Source organism: Lynx rufus, unplaced genomic scaffold (genome assembly GCF_022079265.1).
Source record: "Lynx rufus isolate CCGP_SWC_20201006 ecotype Redwood Valley unplaced genomic scaffold, mLynRuf1.p SCAF_17, whole genome shotgun sequence".
Taxonomy (NCBI): Eukaryota; Metazoa; Chordata; class Mammalia; order Carnivora; family Felidae; genus Lynx; species Lynx rufus.
Window position 1 is genome coordinate 4116097 of NW_025814831.1, and position 18651 is coordinate 4134747.

Consider the following 18651-nt stretch of genomic DNA (forward strand, 5'->3'; position numbering starts at 1 on the left):
TATATAATCAAAATTGACACATTTGAAAAGACCTGCGTCCCTCAGTTGATCAACTGACTGAGCCACCCAGACGCCCCTGGGGTCCTCCTTTTAAGCGTGTAGAAGGGTCCTGAGACCAAAAACTTCAAGAACTACTGCTAGAGAAAACTTGTAACAGGGCAGTCTTGGATCAGAGGGACTAAACGCCAGCTGGCCAGTAATTGCTAAATTTCTACAATGCGCGAGGAACGCCCAGTCTCGCGGGACCCGGTCTGTGTCCCTCGCGTGACGAGGTGAAGCACAGGGGCGCACAGAGCCACACACGCCGCGGGAAAGGCGTGGGCTTTAGAGCAGAAACTCAGTGTGGAACCCGCGGGGGACCCAGGGCTGGTGACTGGGTCACGGAGCCTGGGGTTCTTCATCTCCTGACCGGAGCCGAGCACACACGGCTCAGGATGAAACAAAACAGCAGACAGGCGGGCTGGGCCCTCCTCCTCCTCTGCGACGCCCTCCCACGTGAGGGGCGGGGCCTGGGCGGGGCTTGGCCGGGGGCGGAGCTCTCCACCCAGAAAGCACTGACCTCTCTCTGTCCAGTCCACAGTTATGATTACGCAATGCTTCCCGCGGCTCCTACACACCCTTCTGGGAGACCAGAATGACATGGCGTCTTTTTCCCAGGACCCTTCCACATGCTTAGACACAGGAGGATGAACACTGTGAAGGAAGGCTCCACTGGAGACAAAGGCCAACCCTTTAGTCACAGGAGGGGAAGCTTAGAAAAGTGAGAGACGTCCTTGAAGGCAAACGTTACAAAATAATCGTTGACATTATGAAGGGGCAATGACTGAGGATGCAAACTGTTTGACTAAAATGTAATTATGGATATAATTTCTCCGAATATAAGAAGGCCAAAAATATTTCTGGAAACAATTTTACCTGGTCTAGATCCAGAGAAGAATAGACAATTTTCCCTTTGTCATCTCCAGAGAACAATTTCATTCCATTGGGGCTCCAAGCCAGAGCTGTTATGCTATTTTTGTGAATACCGGTGACATCAAATCTCCGAAGCTAGGAACGAACGATAAAAATGCGCACAAGAAAGAAAAGATGTGAGATGGGGCTCGTGGCCAAGGGATTATACAGTCCCTCCTACCTACGGAGAAGCTGGTTTTCCTAACCTTGTTTTCCACGCAAAACCCTGCACAAGGTTCCATATGGGTATTTATTTTAAAACTGATAGACGATGGCCAGAGAATATTAAGCAAAATTTAAATTACCCAAATGTGCATTCTGCCAAGCATCCTATCAAGAACAAAAATGGTATCTGATTATAAAGAGCATAGGGTTAAGCTTTTCTGAGCGTGTGTTTTCTGGGCAGATGAGTTTTCATTTTAAAATCCACGAGGAACTGGCCAAGAAGTTAAGAAATGCTAAAGCGACTCGTACTTACTTGTTTATTTCTCCCTGGCAAGGAAGACACAAGCTGAAAAACAGCAACTCTCCCAGAGGCTGTGCCCGCGGCCACGAGGTCGTCGAAGCAGGCCAGCAGCTTCACCACTGTGATGGGTTCCGTTTTCCCCTAAGAGAGCAAATGTTAAAGACAAATGGACCTGTAACCAGGCTGGCTTCCGAAACGCCAACATTACCCGTGAAGGCGGAAGGAGGCGGAAGCTTCATCAGGCTGCAGCCTATACAAAGTCCTGATTGAAAGTGTATACAACTCAGAAAAACAATGACATCTGTTTAACCCTCCTTTTTGTTTCTAGATCTTTATTACTTTTTAAGTTTATTTATTTTGAGAGAGAGGAAAAAAAAAAAAAAAAAGCAAGAGCAGGGGAGGGGCAGAGAGAGAAAGAGAACGAGAATCCCAAGCAGGCTCTTTGCTGACAGCTGTGGGCCCGATGTGAGACTTGAACTCCACGTACCATGAGATCATGACCTGAGCCAGAGTTGGACACTTAAATAACTGAGCCACCCAGGTGCCCCTCTAGGTTTTTAATCTTTGAAATGACAAATTAAAAAACTACATTTCTAATGAAGGAAATGCTGATCAATTGAGTGTGAATATTCTAAGTACTGATCAAGAGAGTACCAGGGGCTTGGAGAGCTGTTTCCTGCCCAGAACAGGAATCTGGAGTAAGAAGAGCTTATCTACCCCAGATCCAAGCTCTGCTTTCTTCTCTTAACATGGACAAGTCATTCAGTCACTGCAGTTGCCGGTCTGCCTGCAGCACAGGCTTGCAGCACGGATCCAGGAGGCGATGCGTCTGAAATTTGTTCTTAGATCAATAATCAAATTAAGTAACGCTAACTCAAACTTAATACATTGCTATACTTAAAAGCACATGTACAAGGGGCGCCTGGGTGGCTCAGTCGGTTAAGCGTCTGACTTCAGTTCAGGTCATGATCTCACAGTTTGGGAGTTCGAGCCCTGCATTGGGCTCTGTGCTGACAGCTCGGAGCCTGGAGCCTGCTTTGGATTCTGTGTCTCCCTCTCTCTCTCTCCCCCAAATAAATAACAACAAAAAAAGCACACGTACAAGCACTGCACACAGATACTCAAGGCTTCCAGGCCCACTGAGTGAAACCACTCATTCAGAAAACTCACGCAACCATTTGACCCCGCTAAGATATACGGCAAGAGCTCCAATAAAACACTTTGATCCCTATATTTGGATGCAGTAATTTACATGGTATTCAATCTATCAAATGTGGAGGTATACCCTCCACATTCAGGGTACGGAGTCAGCTGCTATGGTAACATAAACTGAAGTAGGTCGCAGTCCCGCCCTCTTAAAGCTGAGCTGTGGCAATGAGCCGGGCACATGAAAAGCCGCCTACAGCCAGTGGGGGTGGTGATGACTGCGCTCGCTTTCATCTGGTACTTTATAGCTTTCAGGGTATTCTCAGGGGCTCTAAATATATCTGATGAGATCGTGATGTAGGGGAAGGGCTTTGGATCTTAAGCTATAGGAAGGCAAAGGGGAGCCCAGGAAGATTCCTGACTTTGCCAGTGTATGGTCAGAAGTGTTTCTGATAACCCTGATCGGGTGTAGCACAGAAGGAGGAGGAAGTGCGACCAGGCGGCGAGACCAGCCGGGGGCCTTTTGCTATAGTTCGGGCCGGAGGTCATATGTGCCTCGTGGAGAGAAGTGGCAAGCTGAACGGGCAGGAAGGCAGTAAACCCTGATGGAGAAAGAAGACTCTGTTAAGACCTGTTTGCCATGATGACAGCAACAAGGAGAACAGCACAGCGGCTCTCCCTTACTGAGCATTCTGAGCCAGGCGACCCGGTAAGCGCTTCACGTGCATTACCTCCTTGATTCCTCACGCATCCGTGAGGGCAGGTGCTGTGGTTTTCTTCGTTTGACAAAGGTTAAGTGGTTTGTGTAAGGACACAGCACCGGAGGAGTCAAGAGTTGGGATTCACGCCTAAGTGTGACCGGAGGCCCTGCCTCGCTGCTCTCTGCGCTGAGTGGGAATCCGCAGGCCCCGCAGATGGGAGGCTCGGGAGGCTTGGCAGGCTTGTGGAGAAGAAGGGAAATAAGGGGACTTTATCATCTGCGGCGTGGAAAACACGAGTGCTGATGCCGTGAGCAGAATCCACTGGCGCTGCTCTGAGGAAAGACAGTGCCAGAACATGCTTTAGACGTGGACAGTGTTGACATGGCAGCAGGCTGGTGAAGAGAATACTGTCCTGCGAATTCGTAATTATTAGAACTGCCACCACATCAGCAATCAAGATCCCTTATTGGAGATCTTGCCGTGTCATAGCACAAAGCGGTGGTGTAATTTTTCTGAATGAGTGGTTTCAAAATAAAAATCATCATTCAGATGGGCTGGAAGCCTGAGTATCTATGTGCGATGCATGTACACATGCTTTTTAATAAACTAACATTGTGATTTAACGCTATTTAATATGATCATTAGTAAGTGTTACAGTTCTTAAGAACCAAAACATCGCAAGAATCAGAATATCAATACTTAGCTATACTTTAGATAGAAACAAAATACGAGGCTTCAACTTTGTATAGTATGAGTGTAGCTATTCTGAAAAACGTTCCTCTCCAAACATCTAGAAATGCTGAGTAAGATACACAAAACACCCTTTTAAATTTTTTTTTTTTAACGTTTATTTTTGAGACAGAGAGAGACAGAGCATGAACAGGGGAGGGGCAGAGAGAGAGGGAGACACAGAATCAGAAGCAGGCTCCAGGCTCTGAGCCATCAGCCCAGAGCCCGACGCGGGGCTCGAACCCACAGACCGTGAGATCGTGACCTGAGCTGAAGTCGGACGCTTAACCGACTGAGCCACCCAGGCGCCCCACAAAACACCCTTTTAAATGCATAGCTGATCTCTAGGAAGTAAAAATCAACAGAGGCCAAAGCCGATAAGAATACTGTCAAACCAGAACAGAAGGCAGCCCTGAAGCTACGGGCTGCCTCAGAACTGTCTGCCCAACACCAAGAGCCTTGGTTTCCTGAGCTGAACAGGGCTAACGCGGACAAGGCTTCAGGCCAGATGGGGTGGGAACTGGAACCATCCCCTGCAAAAGCCCCTGAAGACCCCCTGAAGGCCTAACCATCAAAGTGTAAACTAGGGAAAAATCAATTTGCTGGCAAATGGAGCTGACAAGGAACTCTGTCTTCTCTCAGACATTGGCTAGAGTGAATAAAAGAGAAGAATGTTCCCCAAGAATCTGTCACCACCAGCCTGCCCTATTCAGCATCTGAGTTTGAATTTATCTTCTGTTTCCACTCAAAAAGAGCTCCATGCCAGGCAGTTGACCTGAAGTGCATCTATGTTAGCAGCACACCAAGAGGCCTGGCAGAGGGAGTCTAAACCCCATCTGTGGGACACAGTCTCGACCCAGGTCCCTCAGATTCACACGTATTAGGACCAGTCACAGAGCTTCTAATTAGAAACCACCATGGGAAAAAAGCCCCATGAAGAACAATCAACCAGGGACTCCTGGGTGGCTCAGTCGGTTAAGCATCTGACTTCGGCTCAGGTCATGGTCTCACAGTGTGTGAGTTTGAGCCCCATGTTGGGCTCTGTGCTGACACCTTGGAGCCTGGAGCCTGCTTCGGATTCTGGGTCTCCCTCTCTCTCTCTCTGCCCCTCCCCTGTGCTCTCTCTCTCTCTCTCTTTCTCTCAAAAGTAAATAAACATGAAAAAAATAATTTTTTAACACAATAACAGAATTGTACAACCCTCTGCCTCCACTCAAGTACAGCATTTAGATCGAAGAGACCCAGAGCATAAAAGAAATATGCTTAACATTTTAAAGAAATATATACAGAATTTAAAACATAATAGTAACCTACTATCGGAAATAGAAATGAAAGAGTCAAAAGAATTTAAAATCTTAATGGGTGATTAAATAGCAGATTAGTCAGAGCTGAAAGAAAATTATTGAACTAGATGACAGATCTGTGCCACGTAGAGAGAGGAAAAGATAAGAAACGTGAAAGGGCAGAGTCCTAGGGGACAGAATCCAAAGATCCATCTAATTGGGATGCCAGAAGAAAAGACGATAACAGAAGGCAACGTCTTCAGAGATAAGGGCTAAAAGTTACCCAGAATTGATGAAAGACCTGTGTCCTCAGGAGCACAAGCCTTGAAAAAGTTTAACAGAAAGAAATCCACATATACACACTGTGTAGTGAAACGCTAAAACCTCAGATGCCGAGAAGATATTAATATGTCAGAAAAAAGGGCACATGACCAGATATGAGTAATTATTAAAAACCAAACTTCTCGGGGCGCCTGGCTGGCTCAGTTGGTAGAGTGTGTGACTCTCGATTTTGGGGTTGTGAGTTCAAGCCCCATGTCGGGTGTAGAGAGTGCTTGAAAATCAAATGTTTAGGGGCACCTGGGTGGTTCAGTTGGTTAAGCGTCTGACTCTCGGTTTTGGTTCAGGTCATGGTCTCCTGGTGGTGAGATGGAGCCCCTCATTGGGCTCCATGCTGTGCATGCAGCCTGCTTAAGATCCTCCTTCTCCCTCTCGTCCTGCCCCTCCCCTGCACACGTGCATGCACGTGCATGCTCACTCTCAAAAAAAAAAAGAAAATTCTTTAAAAAAAACAAAACTTCTCAACAGAAACAATGGAGACCAGAAGACAATGGAAGATCATCTTCAAAGTGCTAAGATAGAAAAACTGTTAGCTTTGAATAGAGATCTGTTTAAACAACTTAGAGACACAGAGACATTCAGACAAGCAAAAAATCAAGAGTACGAGACATTTACGTTTAGATGAGAAAGGCCAGAGACATGGTAAGAAAACTAAAGGCCAAAAACAAAACAAAACAAAACAAAACCTTATAGGCTAATATCCCTCATGAATATAGATACAAAAAAAAAAAACCGTAATAAAATATTACCAAAAGGAAGATAGCAAGATTTTAAAAAGGATAATACATCATTACACAGTGGGGTTTACAGAAGTAATACACATTTGGATTAACAATCAAACTCAATACATATAATATGCCATATTAATAGAATAAAGAAGAAAATCATGTTATCATCTCAACAGATTCAGAAAAAATATGACAAACTTCCATACTCATTCATGACTAAAAAACTCTCAGAAAACTAGGAACAGAATTAAGTAGAAACAAAAAGCATCTATGAGGAATCTACAGCTAATGCATGTACACGCCAAGGCAAAGATGTCCATTCTTACTGTGGACATTGTACTGGAGGTCCCAGCCAGTGCAGTCACTCAAGTAAAAAAAAAAAAAAAAAAAAGCAAAGGCATACACATTGGCAAAAATGAAGTAAAATGCTTCCTGCACAGGCAGAAGTGATCACCTGTGTAGAAAACCCTAAGAAACCTATAAAATATGATGGAAGTAAAATACACATTAATCAATTCTATTTCCATATGTCGGCAACACAAAATCTGCAAGTAAAATAAACTGTTGAATAGTTCTTATGTTATTTGTGAAGTGATGTTACATTACTTGAGGGTAGACGGAGAGAAGTTAAAGGACACATGTTGTAAATCCTAGAAAAACTGCTAAGAAAGAAAAGCGGGAGGGCCTAACAAGCCATAGTGGACATAAAATAGAAATATGAAAAAATAGTCTGAAAGACAGCAGGAAGAGAAAATAAACAAAACAAGATAATAAAGAACAGGTGGGATAAGCAGAACACAATTACCAAGATGGCAGACCTAACTGATGGCTCTCAACTGGGGACAAGTCTGTCCCCCAGCCTGTCCATGGGACATGTGACAGTTTCTGGAGGTTGCTGCAATTGGAGGTGATACAAACGCCATCTGGTAGGCAGAAAGCAGGGATGCTGGTAAACACCTACAATACCCAGGAGAGCACCCCAGACCAAGGTGTCAGTAGCTGTCAGGCCGGGAAACTGACTTAAACCCAACCATATCAATAATTACATTCAATATAAATGGCCTAAATATGCCAATTATCAGGCCATCTGGCTGGCTCAGTCGGTAGGGCTTGCGACTCTCAATCTCAGGGTCGTGAGTTCAATCCTCACGCTGGGCATAAAGATTACTTAAAAAGAAAAAAAAAAAAAAAAAGCAGGGGCGCCTGCGTGGCTTAGTTGGTTAAACATCTGGCTTCAGCTCGGGTCATGATCTCGAAGTTCATGAGTTTGAGCCTCACATCTGCACTGTAAGCGCAGAGCCTGCTTGGGATTCTCTCTCCCTCTCCCCACCCCCCCTCTCTGCCACTCCCCTACTTGTGTACGCACTCTCTCTCTCTCTCTCTCTCTCTCAAAATAAATAAACTTAAAAGAAACTAGAGATTGTTAAACTGAATAAAAAAGTAAGGCCTGACTTCACGTTATCTTCAAGAAATGCACTCTAGTTATAAAGGCACAGATAAACTAAAGGTAAGAATGGAAAAAGATATACCAGGCAAACTCTGATTGTAAGCAAGCAGGAGAGGCTATACCACCACCCAAGTAGACAAGGAATATCACCAGAGATAAAAAAGAGATACTACATAGTGATAAAAGGATCTATTCAATAAGTAGACAACAATCCTAAATGTATAAGTACCAAACAATAGAGCTTTAAAATGCACGAAACAACACAACAACCTGACTATATTGAATACCACTGAACTATATACACTTAAAAATGGAAAAATGATAAATTTTATGTTCTGTATGTTTTACCACAATTTTTAAAAATACGTGAAGCAGAAACGGACAGAAAGACAAATGCACTATTTCTGTGGATGGATTCAACCCTCCCGTCATGGTAACTGACAGAAGCAGGCTATCGAAGGCCCGGAAGACCGAACCACACCGTTGCGTTAGCACGAGTCTACCAAAAAGCAGGACCAGCCAGTGGAAGCAGACACGCGCGACATCTATCTGGGCAAACCCAGCCGGAAGAGGCGGGGAGAACTGTCAACTCACAGTGCAGGTCTGCGACCCGAGATGGAGACAAGGGAAGGAAGGGGAGTTGCACAGGCTAATCTCCAACCGCAGTGCAGTTCTAGAAAGTTGTGGCCTTGCCATCAGGAACCCCCAAGCCAGAGTCACTTGTCAGGAGTCACCAGCTTCGTGGGCGTAGGTGTGCCTTGTGTCCCAGCTGCACCCAGTCACAGGCCGGGAGCGCCAGTGGGAAGCGTGGCTCTGGGTGGGCACAGCGGCAGGCTCAGGGCTCCCCAGTTCCATACACCCCCGCAGGGAGAGAGGGTAATTGAGATGAGGCTATCACCAAGTGCCACACAGAATAAAAAGACACAGGTGGAGAAAATATTCGAGGCTTATTTTTTACGACTGGATCAGGATACACAAAACCTGTTTTAGAAAACGGAAGGCACAAAGCCACCATCCATCTTTTTAAACAGTATTTCTATTTCATAAAGCCAATCCTTCATTTAAGATATTATTTAAAAATGGGATCTTTACTGGGGCGCCTGCGTGGCTCAGTCGGTTAAGCGTCCAGCTTCGGCTGGGGTCATGATCTTGCAGTTTGTGAGTTCGAGCCCCACATCAGGCTCTGTGCTGACAGCTCAGAGCCTGGAGTCTGCTTCGGATTCTGTGTCTCCCCCTCTCTCTCTGCCCCTCCCCCACTCACGCTCTGTCTCTCTCTCTCTCGAAATAAACATTAAAAAATAAATAAATGCATTGCTGATTTACAATGAGATGCACGCTGAAGATTAAGCAATCGTGTTTACTGATGGCTTCACTGTGCTTGTCGTGTGGACACGAACAACGTGTCCCTTTCAGAGGCTCTCACGGTCCAGGAAAAGGACAAGACCCATCAACACATACAGGAACCAAGCATTACTGTCACTGACACACAGGTACGGGGGGGGGGGGGGGCCACGGGAAGGACATGGTCAGCTCCGACGGGTATGAGGGACGGGGCGGACAAGATTGCTGCCTTCACGATGCCAGTTGGCTGAATCCCAAGTGCCTCGTGGCATGGGAGTCTCTCGTTTCCATTTCTACAATGATGAAATACGTTCACATATACAAGACTACATACGACATGACTGTAGACAACTGCTTAGATGGTCATAAAATGAACGTCCACGGAGTCCCGACCCAGCCTGGAAAAGGGAACGTCGAGGGCACCTTTGAAGCCCTCTGGGCCCTTCTCCCTACCTGCATACCCTCATGCTACCAAAACCACTATCCTGGAATGGGAATTTATCCCCTTGCTTTTCACAGCTTCATCACATGTGCACGTGCCCTTATGCATTACGGTGCACACACGTGCCCAACACAGACTCAGACTGGTGAGCCAGCACGTGGAGGTTCTGGCCCTCAACCTTCCTGACTCAGAAACTCAGTTTTTTCAGTGTCCTATTGTGTTCAGTGCCCAGGGTGGTTGCCTTGTGGGCATCTCATGCACAAGAAGTTAAAGTTTAAGCCAAAAAGCCAGTTTATTACTTTATAAAGAACTAACGGTCACACAAACCAGAATGCTCACGTACGTAGGACCTGTACATTCTTCCCCACTGGCTGATGCGCATGGGCAGCAAGTCTTAGTCAAAAGCTGCTTGGCTAGCAGGGAGCAATTTCTGAGCAAGCCACGGTAAGTGTTAGGGCCGGCCATGCCAAGGGGGTCTCAGCTCTCAAAGGGACTCCCAGCTGCACGGGTAATTCGGCCCGATTTTTCCCAAGTTACCCGGCAGACTATACGCTCTCTTCCTGCCGTCACATCCTCTTTTCGTCTCTTTTTTTTAAGTTTATTTATTTTGAGAGAGAGAGGATGAGCAGAGGAGGGGCGGGGGGGGAGGGGGCAGAGGACCTGAAACGGGCTCCGTGCTGACAGCACAGAGCCCAATGCGGGGCTAACCTGGGTCAAAGTCGGACGCTTAAGCGACTGAGCCACTCAGGTACCCCTCCTTTTTTCTTTTTTTTTTTTTTTTTTTAAATTTTTTTTTCTTTCAACGTTTATTTATTTTTGGGACAGAGAGAGACAGAGCATGAACGGGGGAGGGGCAGAGAGAGAGGGAGACACAGAATCGGAAACAGGCTCCAGCCTCTGAGCCATCAGCCCAGAGCCCGACGCGGGGCTCGAACTCACGGACCGCGAGATCGTGACCTGGCTGAAGTCGGACGTTTAACCGACTGCGCCACCCAGGCGCCCCTCTCCTTTTTTCTTTTGATGTAGGGACAGTTCAGTCTTATTCTGGCCTGGGAGTCACTCTTCTGTCTCTTTAAGGAGACTCTGTCCATTTCAGGGCTCATCTATCGTATGCTGACTCTTACATTTCCCTCCTTTCCAACTTCCCAGGAGCACTTCTTGTTGCCTTGAGGCAACTTAACCCCCCTCAAAATGGAAATCTAGCGCTAAAAAAATTTTAAGAAGAGACTGATTTGAAAGAAGCCAGTGATGATTTTCTGAACAAACACTTCACCACCAGGGTAGCATTCCACCAACCTCCTCAGGCTCCTTGGCAGGCGGTTTTCCCTTCATACACAGGACAAAACTGTACGAAGGGGAAGTGTTCTTTGCGAGTGAGCTCACGGGAGCTGTGAAATGTGACAAGGCTTTCTTCATGAGTGTCTCTCGATATGCCAAAGCTTAACCTTTAGGAGAAACTGCTAGCATATCAAATAATAGATCGAAAATACCTAGAAACATTTAAGAAGACTCTAGTAAGATATTCATCAAATTCAAAAGAATTGTTTCACTTTTATCCTTCTTTTACTAACACAGAACCACAGTTTAAAGTTTAAATATTTACATAACTATTTGATGATCCAAAAGTTAAATCAAAGCATCCCCTTTTCTGGAATAATTTCCTTAATTCCATAGGGCAAATTGGAGTAGGGAACATCCACTGGACTTGAAGGAAGTCCCTAGGGCCCGGGACACCACCACTAGAGAAATCTTAGAGACAGAAGGCAGATTACCTACAAAGGAAAACAATTCGACGGCCAGCAGGAGTCCCAGCAGTGGAGATGATGATATAAAACCTTTATTTTTTTTTTTAATTTTTTTTTTCAACGTTTTATTTATTTTTGGGACAGAGAGAGACAGAGCATGAACGGGGGAGGGGCAGAGAGAGAGGGAGACACAGAATCGGAAACAGGCTCCAGCCTCTGAGCCATCAGCCCAGAGCCCGACGCGGGGCTCGAACTCACGGACCGCGAGATCGTGACCTGGCTGAAGTCGGACGTTTAACCGACTGCGCCACCCAGGCGCCCCTCTCCTTTTTTCTTTTGATGTAGGGACAGTTCAGTCTTATTCTGGCCTGGGAGTCACTCTTCTGTCTCTTTAAGGAGACTCTGTCCATTTCAGGGCTCATCTATCGTATGCTGACTCTTACATTTCCCTCCTTTCCAACTTCCCAGGAGCACTTCTTGTTGCCTTGAGGCAACTTAACCCCCCTCAAAATGGAAATCTAGCGCTAAAAAAATTTTAAGAAGAGACTGATTTGAAAGAAGCCAGTGATGATTTTCTGAACAAACACTTCACCACCAGGGTAGCATTCCACCAACCTCCTCAGGCTCCTTGGCAGGCGGTTTTCCCTTCATACACAGGACAAAACTGTACGAAGGGGAAGTGTTCTTTGCGAGTGAGCTCACGGGAGCTGTGAAATGTGACAAGGCTTTCTTCATGAGTGTCTCTCGATATGCCAAAGCTTAACCTTTAGGAGAAACTGCTAGCATATCAAATAATAGATCGAAAATACCTAGAAACATTTAAGAAGACTCTAGTAAGATATTCATCAAATTCAAAAGAATTGTTTCACTTTTATCCTTCTTTTACTAACACAGAACCACAGTTTAAAGTTTAAATATTTACATAACTATTTGATGATCCAAAAGTTAAATCAAAGCATCCCCTTTTCTGGAATAATTTCCTTAATTCCATAGGGCAAATTGGAGTAGGGAACATCCACTGGACTTGAAGGAAGTCCCTAGGGCCCGGGACACCACCACTAGAGAAATCTTAGAGACAGAAGGCAGATTACCTACAAAGGAAAACAATTCGACGGCCAGCAGGAGTCCCAGCAGTGGAGATGATGATATAAAACCTTTATTTTTTTTTTTAATTTTTTTTTTCAACGTTTTATTTATTTTTGGGACAGAGAGAGACAGAGCATGAACGGGGGAGGGGCAGAGAGAGAGGGAGACACAGAATCGGAAACAGGCTCCAGGCTCTGAGCAGTCAGCACAGAGCCCGACGCGGGGCTCGAACTCCCGGACCGCGAGATCGTGACCTGGCTGAAGTCGGACGCTTAACCGACTGCGCCACCCAGGCGCCCCATAATACCTTTAAAGTGTTGAGACAAAATAAACATCTGAAGTGAGGTAGGGATCCAGTTTCACTTTCCCCCAAATACTCATATCCAAATGTCCCACACCATTTAGTAGAACAACCTTGTAACAGCATCTTTGCAAAACCTCAAGCGATCATATATGTATGAATTTTCTGGGTTCTCTGTTCTATTCTTTTTGATCTGATCTCTTTATCTATTCTTGTGCTAACAACCACAATCAGCTTAATTACTGAAGGTTTATAAGCCTTGCTAACCCAGTAGAGCAACCCCTCCCATCTTGTTCTTTTGCCATTAGTATCTTGACTCTTCTTGAGTCATTACAATTGCAAATACAATTTTAAATTACCATTAGTTAATGAGTTGAAGCAATCCATGCTGAGGATACCAGTGAAACCCTATACCGCAATGCTACTGACATGCCAGAATTTAGATCATAGGATCCTAATTAGTCAGTTAAGCATCCAACTCTTGATTTCAGCTCAGGTCATGATCTCAAGGTCTGTGGGATCGAGTCCCAAGTCGGGCTCTGTGCGGGGCATGGAGTCTGCCTAAGATCCTCTCTCCCTCTCCTTCTGCCCCTACCCTGTTTTCTCTCACGTGCATGCACTCTCTCTGTTGAAATAAATGAGTAAACTTAAAAAAAAAAAAAAATACACACACACACACACACACACACACACACACACACACACACATACTTGGTAAAAGTCAAGGAAACATTCATAACATTCTGAAGCATGAGTTTCCTGACTGGAAAACATCACAGACATGTTCCCATGCTCAGGCCTCTCCTTCCTTCCACTGGGAATATTCTGCCCCCGCTGTAACAGCACGTCCATCATGCTGCTCACTGTCTTTAGGTCTCCATTCAGTTGTCACCGCTCAGCGAGCCCTTCCCTGAACTTCCTATTTAAAATTGCAACGCCCCGCGCTGCAGCTCCTCACCCCCTCCTCTGCTTTATTCTCCCCTCAGACCCCCTTCTTGTTCGTCTGTGTGTTGGCGGCTCTGGCTCCCCACTAGACTCCGAGTCCCCTGAGGGCAGGGGCCTTGCCTGCCCTGTTCTGTGCCTCTCCAGGACCTCAAGCGGGCCTAGCACACGGTGAGCACTGGGTACTTTTTTCTTTTTTAATGTTTATTTATTTTTGAAGGAGAAAGAGAGTGTGTGTGGGGTGGGGCAGTGCAGAGAGAGAGAGAGGGAGACAAAGAATCCAAAGCAGGCTCCAGGCTCCGAGCTGTCAGCACAGAGCCTGATGCAGGACTCGAACTCACACACTGCGAGATCATGACCTGAGCCGAAGTCGGACACTCAACCGACGGAGCCACCCAGGTGTCCCCGCACTGGGTACTTATTGAATGAACTCCTGGAGACCCAAGTGCAGACAAGCTGCAGAAGCGAGAACCAGGTAGTGCAGAGACTGCTCTGGGGGCGAATCCGTGGAATTTCCGCCATTCACCGAATGCTAAGAAGAGAGGTTATACAATTACTTTCCAAAGAGAAAATCAGAAGCTCAGGTCAACTTATCGTTCCGGTCTGTTCTTACGTATTTCACACCCGTATATTTAACAAGTTTGTAACATTTTTATACTCGTTATTAGCTCCTCACAGTTTCTTGTGCTTTTGGCACGAGCTAGAAGAACTTCTTGTGTCTCCATCTGCCCTCTCCCACTAACTCGTGTAGGAAAAAAGGTTTCCAAAAGTATTATTCTTGAAAACACACGACAGGCTGTATTTAGCACATATAAGGTCTGCTTTCCTTCTTTAGAAACAGAACTTCATTTAAAAACATCATCTTTCATCCATGCCATACGTGGGTTCATGAGAGGGTAGACCAACTTTTATTTTTATTTACCTTCCTATAGAATCTTAGATTTCCCCTAAATGAAACTAGTTGATGCGTCTCTCAATTTTCACTTGGAAATTCCAGAGACTCTGAATCTGGTTTCCACTGTCTTCCAAATCCAGACCTTTGTGGAGGCCCTGTCTTCTCTCATAGGAAGTGAGCATAATGGTCAGGCGACCAGCTGTGTGGCGTGGAGCGGGAATCTTACCATTTCTTTATTTGAAAAACATGGGAATCGTGCCAAATTATTCTAAGACCTAGCCAGCTCTGAAGACAAAAATGACCAGAACAACAAAACAGTTAATCCATCTCTAGGATCACGTAGCTAATAACCGACAGCCAACACTCAAAACAGAGCTTTGTGTTGTTGTGTTGATGCAAATAAATACGGGGGCGCCTGGGTGGCTCGGTCAGTTGAGCGTCCAACTCTTGATTTTGGCTCAGGTCGTGCTCTCACGGTTTGTGAGGTAGAGCCCCGCATTGGGCTCCGTGCTGACAGCGCACAGCCTACTCGGGATTCTCTCTCTCCCCCTCTCTCTGCCCGTCCCTCGCTCACTCTCTCTGTCGAAAATAAACTTCAAAAACACTTAAAAAAAAAAAAAACAAACCCAAAACAAGGAAATAGGAAAACATTCTTCTTACCAAAAAATTCGAATGATTCCACCGCATTTAAAGAAAACAAAAAGATACTTCTTCACACCCCCTCCCTTAGCCTACCCCATTCTCAGGCCCCACAGAGATTTAGAGAATCATGATGGAGAGTCAGGAGTGCTCCTGCAGACCTTTTCCCGTATGTTTTACAGACAGATATTTAGCTTTCTTTTCCCACCCCAGTATTCTGATTCCAAATTCCGTGTTCTTTCCAAAACGGAATTTTTATTTTGCACTTCCTTTGTGATTTTCCACAATTACGGGTTTGTATTCTATACCAAATGGGTGCTTGAAAAATGTTTTGGATACTTGGGGCTGTCAAGTTTAGATTTTGGCCCCAGTAAAATACATTTTTTTCTGATCCCTCCGTCAGAGAAAGCCAGCGGACGTATACATATAATATATGACTTTTCCTGGAGTCCCCTCTTCATCTGCTGGTTCCAAGAATTTGTACTTGATTCTCCCAAACTCTGGGCACCCCTGGTGCTAGGACATCACCTTCCTTCAAAGCTCATGGGGCTCATCATAGGATAAAGAGAAAGCTAATTCTAGGTAAAACTATAAAACTGACGGTCAGGGGTAACTGTAGTTTCATTCCGGGGAACATTACACTCGCTTTTCTCTAAGTTTTTGTGAGTTTGGTGGTGAACTTTAAAAAAACAGTCATATAATTATATTTTAAAAAGGATAATACAATGGTATCAATAAGCCACATGTGTTTTATAACAGAGAACTGGGTTGAAATGCAACCCGAGTAAAGGGTCTGAATTCACACTTGGCCCCTAGCCCACACAGCCCATAAGGGTCCCAGAGCTGACCCTGCCCCAGAAGCAGGTTCCAGCCTACAGTCTCATGTGCGAGGCCCCACCCGCCTTTCTGGCCTTAACCCACACTGCTCCATATCCCTGCCCTGTGTTCCACTTCCATCCAAATACACTTTCTGGAACACACACACACACACACACACAAACACGCGCGCGCGCGTGCTCCAGCACTACACCTTAATGCCAAAGATGACCTAGCAGTGAATTAAAACCTAAGGGGCTAGCAAATGTACCCTGCAGTGTTAGAGGTCAGAAGAGCAGGCACCCGCGAGAGGAGTACTGACTGGCAGCCGGCGCTGGGAGTCTACTGGACTGCTGAAGACGTTCTGCATCTTGATCTAGGGATCACACGGCTGTACAACTAGGTTAATTCACCAAGTTGTACATTTGAAATTTGTACGCTTTATGTCAAGTACACTTCAACTAAAAAGTGAGAAAACAGAGTGAAACAGAGAACCAAAGTCTGCTCTACTTTAAACTTGTTGAGACACGTTTTATGACCCAGAATATGGTCTCAGTGAATGTTCCACGTTTACTTACGAAGAACACACCCTCATCTGCTGTTGGGTGGAACGTTCTGTAAATGTCAATGAGACAATGTCAGCTGATGGTGTCACTCAGCTCTTCTATATTTCTATATCCTTGAGAGACGAGTGCTGAAGTCTCCAACTAGAATTGTGCATTTCTTGGTTTTTCAGTTATGAGACTTTTTGCTCCGTCTATTGTGGAGTTTGCTTGTTAAGGTACATACATTTAAGGCTGCTGTGTCTTTTCCAACGGAATGGCTCTCTTTAACCCTAGTTATTTCTTTGCTCAGACTACTTTGATATTCACATCGCCACTCCAACTTGCTTTTAATTAGCATTTACATGACATACCTTTCTCCATCCTTTTAATTTTTTTTAATGTTTATTCATTTCTGAACAACAGAGAGAGAGACAGAGCACAAGCAGGGGTGGGGCGGAGAGAGAGGGGGCCACAGAATCTGAAGCAGGCTCCAGGCTCTGAGCTGTCAGCGCAGAGCCCAACGCAGAGCTTGAACTCGCAGACCACAAGATCATGACCTGAGCTGAAGTTGGACGCTTAACAGACTGAGCCACCCAGGCGCCCCCATCCTTTTAATTTTTAATTGAGTTTCTTATGAACAATATATAGTTGGTTCATAATTTTTTTCTCCATTCCAGTAACTTCTTTTAATTGATAAGTACAGATCATTTCCACTTAATATAATTATTGATATGTTTTAATCAGGTCTATCATTTTGTTTTCTTTTTTCTTTTTTTACTGTTTATTTCTTTTGAGAGAGAGAGAGACAGAGTATGAGTGGGAAAGGGGCAGAGAGAGAGGGAGACACAGAACCTGAAGCAGGCTCCAGGCTCTGAGCTGTCAGCACAGAGCCTGATGCAGGACTCGAACCCATGAAATGTAACATCATGACCTGAGCCGAAGTTGGACGCCCAACTGACTGAGCCACCCAGGCACTCCTAAACACAAAAGTCTTGTCTAAAGACGTCCATAAAAGCCCACTAACTACAGGAACAGTAGAGCCACACCAGGCCATGAGGGAGAAGCCATAACTCAGTCACCTTGGGAGTCTCTCACAAAAGCCGCGTACTCAATAAACCACAGATATCGACTAAGTAGGTGAATTTGACGATGATGTGTCAATATTTATTTAGTGCCTACCAGCATCTACAATACACAGACATGCAATGCCTGAAGTCAACCAACACAGAACAGAGGTTGGCTGAGATTCTAACAGCAATGTTCTATAAGGAGAGATCTTATTTCAGATGTACCTGTTTGGGTAGCTAGCCAATACTGATACTAGTCCTTTCTTCATAATAATTTCAGCACAATAACTAGAGATCATTTAACCGAGTCAGTCAAGGTACCCTGAGAAACAAAAATATGTAGAAGAAAGTACCAACTTCCAAAGTTTTCTATTACATATTAACACTAAAATGTTCTCTTTTAAAGTGGTGCTAAACTTCTAGAGGCAGGGGGAAAAAAGTAAAAACAAAAACAAACCAACGTCTTTAGTTATATTCCACTTCAATTAAAGATGGTTTTCAAGTAGTGTTTGCGTGAGATACTAAGGCCAAATCGGAAGTCAATTACCCCATCCTAGGAGACACGAGCGTGTCCAACGTCGGCCATGCCTCTTGCATACTAAGGAGTAAAGAAAAGCAAGACTCACCTCAAAGTTGTACTTCTTCATCTGGTTGAAGTGTCTGCAGTACAGATAGAGCATGCCGATGCTGCTGCCCACCGCGATGTAGTCCCCATTGGTGTCGAGAGCTGTGAGGTAGACCACGACGGACCGGAAACCCTTCTGGACCTTTGTGGGAATGGCATTGAGGAGATAGTACAAAGGGCAGAACTCTCTGAAGGTAACCGGTTCTGATACTGATGCCATGGCCGAGGTTTCCGCAGATGATCTTCAGGCAGGAAAAGGAACGTTTGATTGGCATCTGGGGAAACCTGGGGGCTAAAGGACAAGGCGTTGTAATTCTTTCAACGTCTGGTCACGCCAAAGAGAAGTCATGTTTAAAGGTGGGCGCGAAGAACTTGCAGGTGGGGAAAAATTAGAGCTGCGGCTTATTTCAACGGAGA

The 18651-nt window shown here is 45.3% G+C and overlaps 1 protein-coding gene and 1 non-coding gene across 7 annotated transcripts in view; one reads left to right on the forward strand and one right to left on the reverse strand.

Moving 5' to 3' along the window:
- Positions 1–18651, reverse strand: part of TECPR2 (tectonin beta-propeller repeat containing 2) — a 108203-nt gene that overhangs the window by 75841 nt on the left and 13711 nt on the right. For 4 of the 6 annotated variants that reach the window (XM_047080042.1, XM_047080044.1, XM_047080043.1 and 1 more), the window contains exons 2-4: positions 18236–18526; positions 1430–1558; positions 916–1047 (exon numbers count right to left, since the gene is read on the reverse strand). In XM_047080042.1, the coding sequence (XP_046935998.1) occupies positions 916–1047; positions 1430–1558; positions 18236–18454 (480 nt within the window). In that variant the 5' untranslated portion in view covers positions 18455–18526. Of the gene's footprint in view, positions 1–915; positions 1048–1429; positions 1559–2134; positions 2307–3294; positions 3597–18235; positions 18527–18651 lie in introns of those variants that run through there. The other 2 variants (XM_047080046.1, XM_047080047.1) reach the window with 2 other exon arrangements.
- On the forward strand, positions 7426–7501 carry TRNAE-CUC (transfer RNA glutamic acid (anticodon CUC)). Its single transcript has one exon. It is a non-coding gene; the product is annotated as a tRNA-Glu (tRNA).